We start from the raw sequence: 10,013 nt of genomic DNA on the forward strand, positions 1-10,013 counted from the left end.
CAACTTGCAGTCTGAAACTGCTATCGATCTTGTATAAGATAGTGTACCGCTCCAGAAACAGTGGTATCTCCCAGATTTATCTCATTCTGATGGCACAATGGGAACTTCCAGCAATTGGAGTTAGTGGGCAACGATCTCTAAATCACTGTTGCGGAAATAGGCCAATCTTATATTTCAGCAGCCTTATGAAAGAGCACAGGGTGACAAAGTGAAATTATTAGTCTTTCGGAATGAGATGGTAATTAAACCAGGGGACGAGATCGCTAACTGTAAATAACACCACTGACAAAATAATGCTGGTGATTCTTATTTACAGCATGGCTGCTTTTGGACCCCTCTGTGCTCTTAGAGGCTGTAAGGCTTTCGAGGTCCACGATGGAAATGGGAACGTGCCTTTTTAAGTAGTTTTAATTAATTAAACACCTTAACCAGCTTTATTAAACCACTGTAGAGGTGGCAGTGTTTTCCTAGCAGTATTGACTTAGGTTATTTCTGCTCCTTATTTCCCATGCTGGGGAAAGCTGTGCAACATGAGTACATGCAAGTACACTGAGATGGCAGAGAGAAATGGAGTTTCTGCACAGAAGAGGATCTACTCATCTGTAATATGCTAGTGACAGCTGAAATGTGCCAATCAATAGATTGCCTCATGTAATTAAGTACATTGCAGTGGTACAGCATTTGCAGGAATGTGAAGGCACACCATAATATGCATTTTTATTTCTGCTTTATCCTGTTGCAGATGCTAAAATAAGTGGTAACATGTTTAATGTAACAGAAAAGCAGTCTTTTTTTTTTTTTTTGCACGAATTTAGCTGTATCCAGCTGTATTTTGCACAGCACAAGAGTGTTGTGGTTGCTTTTGTTGTTTCTCTTTGGGTCTCTTACTGGTAGAGCTAGAGACTGCCTCTCTCATCAGCCAGAAACTGTTGCTTACCATTTCCTTTCACCATACCTTTCATAAAGGGCTGTCTCAGATTTTCTTTCAGCAGTATGGCAAATTATTGCAGTGGTAGCAGTGCAGCACGCACTGGGATCTTACTGCCCTGCAGCCTGGCTCCTGTTTCCCATGTACACACCTTGAATCAGATTGTTACGTCCCTTACCATGATTTACCAGTTTGTGATATGCAACACCTAAAAATAACTTTGATTGCTACCCTTCATCATTTATTTGTGCATTTTATTACTTATACAATATTTATTATTACTCCTGGTTGTGTTGTACTGCATATGTTTCCCCATAGATTTGTACTCTTAAAAAAACATTTATTCTTTTCTTTTTCGTTTTATCTTAAATTCGAAACCTACCCCCAAATTTCTTACCTGTAAATCTAAATCTTACCCCATCTTAACTCAAACAATTAAGACCTTTTAAGCCCAGAATGGATCTGAGAGGACCTAATTGTAGAATCAGAGCCCTATGTACTCTAGGTAGTATTTTAGATGCATTTTCCTCCATTTTCCAAGGATCTCATTTGCTGTCCCGCTGACACAGGTGCCTAGAAGCTCCTAGTCTTCATCAGACCCTGAAGCACGAGAGAAGTCATTCTTCCCAGAAGCATGAGAGAGATTTTTTTTTCCCTGAGAAGTCATTGCACGTATTAAGTTTTTCTCATTATTCTGGTCTATAGCTCTCTTGTTCAGAGAACCACAAACTCGTTATGTCATACAATCATACAAAAACTTACATTAAAGGAACCTCTTGAGTTTTTCAGTCCATCTTTTGCGTTCAAAGAAAGGCTGATTTTAAAGTCAGACTGAGCTGCTTAGGCCCCTGCTCTGCCGTGAGCTGAAATCCTCATGGTGAGGCTGCAGCAGCCTCCATGGCATGCCTCTTCCAGCACCCAACAGTGAGAAAAGCTTTCTCCTTTATTCAAACCCGTGTTTCCCTTATTGTGGTTTGTGCTGATTATTACTTTCCTTCCATTATGCACCTCTGTGAATAGCCTGAATCCACCTTCCCCTTCTATTTCAAGCCAGCAACTCGGTTTCTGCCTGGCTTGCTTTTTCATCTCCATTGTAGCTGCCTCGGTCTCCATAGTCCTAGGAGCCTTGCATCCCAGTGCTGCTGTTATCCAGGAGCTCTCTGTTTCCACTTGCCTTTGTTTTTTCTCTTTTAATCTAAAGGATTAATTTAATCAAGAATATACAGTGAGATGATCCTCCTACTCCCTACTTTTTACTGTTTGGTGAAGATGTTATCTTCTTTGTCTCCTTTTTTTTTCTTTCTCCTGATACAAGTTTGGTATTTTAGATAAAAATGACCTCTGTGACTGTCTGTTTTCTCAGCTTATTTAGAGACTTCATTACATTTTGCTGTTTTTCATACCAAGGATGTTATTTCCCTAGGAAAACTTAGCTTCACAATACCCTTTCAGGATAGAGCACAGCTGTCTGATCTTATCTGAGCCAGACAGATGCCACCCCTTTCTGCCAAGCACAATTCTCCTCTTGAAAGAAATACCTTTTTCTGTAATCCTTGTGTTTAAAAAAAAAAAAAATGATCTGCCTACATATGTGTGTAAAGTAGGGTTTATTTTAATAAGGTGAAGGAAGGATAATCAGGTATTGAGAGATGCCATAACAGATAAAGTACTTCTATCACTTACTTCACCACCCATTTCAGTGTAATTCTTATTTATACTGGCTTCTCCCTTGGAAGAGTGTATAGCCATTTCCAAATGTTTAATTAAAACCTAACAACACTAGTGTTGTTAACATAATGTATGAATGAGAAAAGATAAGGCCCTTTCAAACAATTGTTGTCTCTTTTGTTATATTCCTGTTTTGAGTGGCACTGAAGCTGGGGACACTCTTCTTTGTTGCCTTACAGATCATTTGTATCAGGATGTCACATCCTTCTGAGAGTTTAGATTAGGTTTTTTTTTTTTGTTTTAAACACCAATCATGATTTATCTCATTTGGTTTCAGGGAGGGTGCACAAAAATTTGTAGTGATGCTATGAACAACTGCCTTCCATTGGCCATCTGCTGGGGAAAACACACTTTCAATTAGGGATAATCTAGGTACCTAATTTTGTGGCACTAGGACCCTTTCTAGTTACCTAAATGACCATAAATACCTGAGCATTCATTAAAGCCACTATTACAAAAAAAAAAAAATCCTTGGCTAACTAGCTTGTGCCCAGCTCCTCTGCAGTCAAAATGATAAAATGGCTTGAGTTGGAAGGGACCTTGAAGAGCATCCAGATCTAACCCCCTGCAGTGGGCTGGTTGCTCCACACCAGCTTGGGCTGCTCAGGTCCCCATCATACTTGGCTTTGAGCATATCCAGAGGTCACACATAACCTCTCTGAGCAAGCTGTTCCAGTGCCTCACCACCCTCTATGTAAATTTCTTCCTTGTGTCTATTTCCCTGCTTTTAGTTCAAAGCCATTTCCCCTTGTCCTATCACTATTGCACTGTGCAAAAAGTTGTGCCCCTCCTGTTCATAAGCTTCCTTCATGTACTTGAATCTCTCAATAAGGTCTCCCCAGAGCCTTCTCTTCTCCAAGCTAAACAAATCCAACTACCAAAACCTTTCTTCAGACGAGAGGTTCTCCAGCCCTTTGATCATCTTTGTGGCCTCCTCTGGACCTGCTCTGAGAGTTCTGCATTGTTGCTGTGTCTGGGTCCCCAAATGTGGATGCAATACTCCAGATAAGGCCTTCCAAGTGCAGAGCAGAAGGGGGACGATCACCTCCCTTACCTTGCTGGCCACCTCTCTTTTGATGCAGCCCAGTCCTTACAGAACTCAGTACCTGGATACCTGCTTCTCACCGGGGACTCCTTGGGAGTCTCAAAATAGACACCAAATATTCTTCATATGCCCTCCTGGCAGAATGAGTGGGAGGTAGACATGTTCAATGATTAGAGCATTAGTAAGGGTAGCTCTTGACCTGGACTAGAATTGGGATTTCTCTGGGCACCACAGTGAATATCCTCCTCAGCAGGCAGCTCTTCTTCATCTATGCCCTGTGTTTCTCCTCCTTCCTCTCCTGAGGAAGCCTCTATTCATTACCGTGCAACTTCAAACATGGTGAGAATTTTCAAGGTTTCTGCACCTCTGTATTATGTTCTAACAGTTAAAGGATTTCATCTGAATTATGATAGTGTGCTGCCTGGCTGTGTATGTATATCCAAATTCTGAAAAATGTATTTCTTCAAAAACCTTCAGAGCAGCCAGTTCAGTTCTTCTCAGTGCTAAGCCATGGCTTTTTTTCCCTTAGCTGTCACAGAGCTCTGTTATTTCCCCCCTCCCCCCATTAATTTTCTCTTCCTCCCCCACGATCCCCATGCTGGTTCTTTAAAAAATTATTCCTTCCACTTCCAAAGGATTCTAGGTATAATATATATCCCAGAGCCTTTGCCTTGGCAGTATGCTGTCTGTTTTAGCTAATTTTGTATATTAGCCTCGTATTCTCCACTATGTCTAGCTACCAATGAAGACCTCACTTCTTTCATTTGAAAAGTGGTATTATGATGACAGGCTTTGGTTTTATATATATATTTTTTTGTGACGTTCTTTCAGCATACCATCTCATAATGCAACAGGCCAAAAACACGGAGAATAGATTATTCTTGCAGGATTTAGCTGAATGTCTGCTTTGTCTTCTTCCAGTGCATCTGTGAGATCTGGTGGCCTCACAGCATCAAAGATTTGTCTTAATTTCTCAGTGGATGCTGCTTTGTGGTTACCTTACAGAGGCTTCTGTGAAAGGACTCCCATAGGCTCATATGGTGTGTGATATATAAGGGAGGAATGTGTGATGGCATGAAATGAAGTATAATGGTTAAAGGCTGATTATTGCTATTTGTCTTTCAGAAATGACCACAAATGTTTGTGGCATAATTTGTGAGAATCACTTGGACAAGACGACTTTTTTTCAAAGAGCAAATTCAGCAGTGTTAAGGTAGTCACTTGACTGTGAAGGTTTTGCCACTTGCAATGACATAATACAGCTTCCTTAGTATGAATCCTTTGAGCCACAAACATGCAACACGACAAGGAAAATGCTCATGAGAAGCATGGTGTGCAGTACTCCCCAGGTGCTTCTGTTATTGACTCTAGCTTAAGTACTGACTGTTGCTTGTCCTGATGCTGGAAACTAGTGAACTTCAATGGGTGAATCAACCTCTGCCTTTACCTTCCTCTCTCCTTCCTGCAGTAATTCCCCTTCATCCTCCCCCTTATTCAAGCTCCCTTTGTATTTGACATTTAGGGTGCTGTGCAGTCCCTGAGCTTGTCCCATTTTCTAAGCTGTTGACCCGCCTTCCTTCTCTGCTGCAAATGCTCAACAAGCCTGGAAGAAAAGAAGCATAGCTTGCAAATCGCTCTACAACTTAGCCATCTAGGATGCATCTTTAAGGCTATGTTAGAAATACAAAGCAGAATATGCAGAGTTCTGGCAGGGGGAGCAGATACAGGAGGGACAAGTGACTTCTGTGTTTCTTGGATAGCTCAGGGTCATTGTGGACTTTCTTAATGCTAAGTATTGGGAGGCACCACAGGATAGGAGTTTCATCTCCAAAGCACAACTGGTCCACAGTTAGTGGGTTAAAATTCCTGAAGGCACGTTGGAAGTTTTAGTACTATGTCTGTATGTTGCTAAAATGCCACATGGATGGAAGAGAAAAATGTAAAGAGACGGGTGAAATACTTGAAGTGTTACTGAGATGGGTGTAGAAGAAAACTACCACTGTAATATTCCTATTTTGTTTAAATTAGTAACAAAAATACAATTTATTTAGCAAATATGAGCATTTTGCACACAAAGAAGCAGAGTTTTCAAGAAGTTATTAGAAAAAAAACTTCTGTTTTGAAGAACAGAACTGAAAATAACAGCAAACATTAAAACACACTGCCTTATGTTATGATTAATCCGCAGATAACCAAGTACTATGTCCAAATACTTATTTAAACTTAACCAGCACAATCAAATGTGGTTTATTCATTTTGCTTGGTGCAGTTCTTACATTGTTATGCAGCGGACTAAGTATAATGATTTATACAAAGTAGTATACTTGGAATATTTTAAGTCATTTAATAGGATCATTTTTACTTTACTCATGTATCGTGTAAATTGAATAGCAGAGTGTATACAAGAAAACAGAGGACTGGCATTAGGCATGTCTCTGTTCTCACATACAGAACAGAATGTACCTACCAACTGGTGGAAAAACTAATCTCTTTGTAAAACAAGAGGATGCTCAGCAGGTCTGGAAAAGCTCCTGTCATCCCAGTGCCTGAACACCTGGTGAAGTACTTGCTGTTAGGTTCCTAAGTGTCACAATTTTGTCTTACAGGTGTGTATTTGTGTGTGCTATGAACAATGCCTCTTTACCAAATTACTTCAGTAATAGAATTGATTAGATACACAAATTCATACAGTAAAAACTCAAACAAAAACAAACAAACACAGTTAATGATGAGTGAGCTGCTGCTTATGTCCTTCAGAGGTGAAATCTAGAGATGTGGATGAATTGATTTCTTGGAAGTTTTTCCCCTTGGGCTTATTAGGGCTATATAGGATTTATGTTCTGCGTAACAGCTCACTTCTCCACCTCTTCTCACTTCTGGGGCTGGAGAAGTTTTAAGTTATAAATACACTGCAGGAAAGGTAAGGACCTGTTCCCATTTATGTAGAAATGCATAGTGTTAAACCTGTATATGTGTGGGCTTAAGGTCTGTTCCTCAGAGAAATTACAATCATAATTGTTTTGGATAAGCATTATCTGTCTTTACCATGAATATTTGGGCCACAGTGCTCTGGGGCCCAATTTCTGCCACACTCAATCAGTATTACTGAAATTCCAATATTATTTAGTAATTGAAACCCTGAGTGTAATACTGAAAGTTTCAAACCCAGCTGAACTCAACCATTCACTCTGAGTAAAGAGAGAAGAATTTAAAGCTACACAGAGCTGCTTTAAGCAGAGGTATGGCCAAGTCGTCTCAGCCCACTCCTGCTTTTGTTCTGTAAAAACACTGCGTAAATCTCATGTCAAACTAGAGAGATGAAATCTCATTTACAGTGGAAAAAGTCTTTGAAGCAATGAGCTCTCAGCTAATACTACAGTGAAAAAGTTAACCTCACTTTTTCATGCTCTTTTAACAGCTGCAGAGATGGCAAATGCAATGTGTTTTAATAGGCTAAGAGCTACTTCTATAACCACAGCGACATCACAACACTGCAAAATTCACAGCATAACCAATACAAAATTTACCCAAAATAGTCTGAAATTGCATTACTTCTCTCATTTCAGTGTATTACATTGAATTATACAACTAACTGAATATATTAGTATCGGCTGTAAAGCAGCTCATGCTTTGGTTTAATGGATGTAGAACTTGCTCTAAGATCAGGTTCATTTATAAAGTAAGGAAGCTTCTGAATGCAAACTTTTACAGATCTACAAAATAAGTTTGGAAGACACGTTTGTAGAAATCTATACCCACAAACACGTATTGACACAACACCAAAAATGAGAAAGCACTGTGTATAAACAGGAAGGAGTTCCAGCTTAAAGAATCAATGCCAAAGCCAAACAAAGATCATCACCTGGCAGCCATTTAAAAGAAAAGTAACAACAAAAAACTTCCAAGGCCGGTCAACATTTCTCAGTCCAGGAACGTGCAGTGTGTAGCTTTTAGTGGGTGAGTTGATGAGGGGTGCTCTGGGACTGTGCTTTGGTGTTTTTCTTAATTGGGATTTTAAGCAAGAAATGCAGAGCAGGTCCTGCAGGTATCATGTTTGTTTTTTTATTTATCTGAGTGAAAATAAGGCAAAGTATGTGTTGAAATTGCATAAGCAATATACCACGATGCTGTTCTTGCTAGTAATAATAGGCATTTGTAATAAATGCCAGAATTGGCTTTGTGCTTCGAATCATTAAGGTTGGAAAAGGCCACTAAGGTCATCTAGACCAACCACTGCCCCATGGCCACTTACCACGTCCCTCAGTGCCACAGTTCCCCTTTTCCTGAATGCCTCCAGGGCTGGTGCCTCCAACACCTCCCTGTTCCACTGTGTTACCACCCTGAGAAGAAACTTTTCCTAACTTGCAACCTGAACCTCACCTGGAGCAACTTAAAGCCATTACCTCTCACCCTATTCTGGGGGCTGACCCCCACCTCCCCATGACCTCATTTCTTGTCAATGGAAGGAGCAATTAGGTCTCCCCTGAGCCTCCACTTCTCCATACTGAACAATCCCAGCTCCCTCAGCTGCTCCCCGTGGGCCTGTGCTCCAGACCCATCACAGCTCCGCTGTTCTCCTCTGGATGTGCTCCAGGGCCTCAATGTCTCCCTTGTATTGCGGGGCCCAAAACTGATCACAGTACTCAAGGTGCGGCCTCACCAGTGAAGGGGAGAAAAATTCCATATAGAAGGTAAAGTGACAGGCACTGCTTCTTGTCCCTTCTGTCCCAGTTTGGCTGTGGAGGAAAACTGAACAGCTGCTCTTGGAGAGGCAGTAAGGGCAGATCTTTTTTGGGGCGCTTTTGAGTGGTACAGTTAGAAAGCTTTTAAACAAGAGAAAGTGCTTTGTAAAGAAAAAAGTGATGATAATAAAGGGTGAGCTAGATCTATAAGGCTCTGAGCACCCTGCCCTAGCTGTGGTGTCCCTGTTTGTTGCAGGGGAGTTGGAATAGATGGCTTTCAGAGGTGCTAACAGGCTCTAAGCAGTCTGTTTGTGTATGTAACTATGTATGACAGTAGCTATGTTTTTTTTCCTAAATCCACCGCTAGTGGGCCTTACACGCCTAGCCTGTCACTTCATTCCCGGACAAAACCCATCACGTGCACATCTGCTTTTTAGACTTGTTGAAAAACAAGCAGAGTAGGTAAGTTAATAAATTGCAGGGAGTCAGGTGCCATCAGGGAACAGCCTGGGTGATGGATAATTTGAGAGAGCCCCTGGGAACCCCACTCTACTCCACAGTTGCTGCCAGACGTAGGGGACACCTGCTGCTATTGGGAGGGCTGGGGCCGGGCTGGGACGCGAAGTGCTGGCAGCGGGAGCTTCCCCCCACCCCTAAGCGACCTTCCCTGGGGCCGCTGACGGGGTCAGGCGGAGGAGGAGGAGGAGTGGGCAGCTCCGCGTCAGCCCCTGCCAGCGGTGAGCGGGGCAGGTCAAGTTCCATCATGTGACACAGGTTGGGGAGGCAGCGGGGCCGGGATGCTCAGGTTTAACGTTTCCTCTGCGAAAATAGCTGCTGTGCCAGGTGCAAGCGCGTCCTCAGTGTTCGGTTTCACGCGCGCTGCTCCCCGGACAAACCCGCTGCGGCACAAACTGGAACGCGAGGGCTGAAAAGTAACTCTTGCAGGGCCGTGCGGTAGTCTGCTCCCCTCCTCCGCGAGCTCCTCGGCCTCTCGGTGCTGCGGGAGGGAGAGCAGCGCAGGTTAGAGGGATCCCCCCCTCCCCACGCACACGCTTCGCCCGCGGACGCGCAGCCCTCACCCGCTTGCGCCGCTCGCTGAGACAGAAGGTGCAGATGGGGCGGCGCGGGCAGGGCTGCGGGGCGGCGGAGCCCTGCAGGCGCAGCACGTTGGCCAGGTGCGAGATGTAGCTGGAGGCCAGGCGCAGCGTCTCCACTTTGGACAGCTTGCGGTCGGCCGGCTCGGTGGGGATGAGCGTGCGCAGGGCGCCGAACGCCGTGTTGACGCTGTGCGTGCGGTCCCGCTCGCGGGCGTTGGCCGCCGCGCGCCGCCGCACGCAGCCGCTCCCGGATCGGGGTCGCCCCGCGGCTCCGGAGCCCGCTGCCGCCGCCCCCTCGGCGGACTTCATGCTGCCTGCCGCCGCCCCGCAGCCCCATGACTTTTATGCGTGCCAGGTGCTCGCCCCCCGCCGCACCTGTCACCGCGGCGGCTCCCGGGGTACGTGCGGGACAGCGGGCTGCCCGCGCCGTGTGCCGGCGGTACGCGTGTAGGCGCGCACCGGTCCCGAGCGGCTCTGAGCGCCTGCACCAGCAGCCACCGCGTGCACGCGGGTCCCGTTTCTTATTCCGTTCC

The 10,013-nt window shown here is 44.2% G+C and overlaps 1 protein-coding gene across 1 annotated transcript; it reads right to left on the reverse strand.

Moving 5' to 3' along the window:
• Positions 1-9,134: 9,134 nt before the first annotated feature.
• On the reverse strand, positions 9,135-9,789 carry LOC136058085 (transcription factor 15-like). Its single transcript, XM_065751320.1, has 2 exons — positions 9,463-9,789; positions 9,135-9,380 (listed from the first exon to the last, which is right to left on the reverse strand). Exons 1-2 carry the CDS (start codon positions 9,787-9,789, stop codon positions 9,135-9,137), a joined length of 573 nt encoding a protein of 190 aa, XP_065607392.1.
• Positions 9,790-10,013: the final 224 nt, after the last annotated feature.

The sequence above is a fragment of the Cyrtonyx montezumae genome, unplaced genomic scaffold, assembly GCF_038088225.1.
Source record: "Cyrtonyx montezumae isolate F1298 unplaced genomic scaffold, pur_monq_1.0 scaffold_7, whole genome shotgun sequence".
Taxonomy (NCBI): domain Eukaryota; kingdom Metazoa; phylum Chordata; class Aves; order Galliformes; family Odontophoridae; genus Cyrtonyx; species Cyrtonyx montezumae.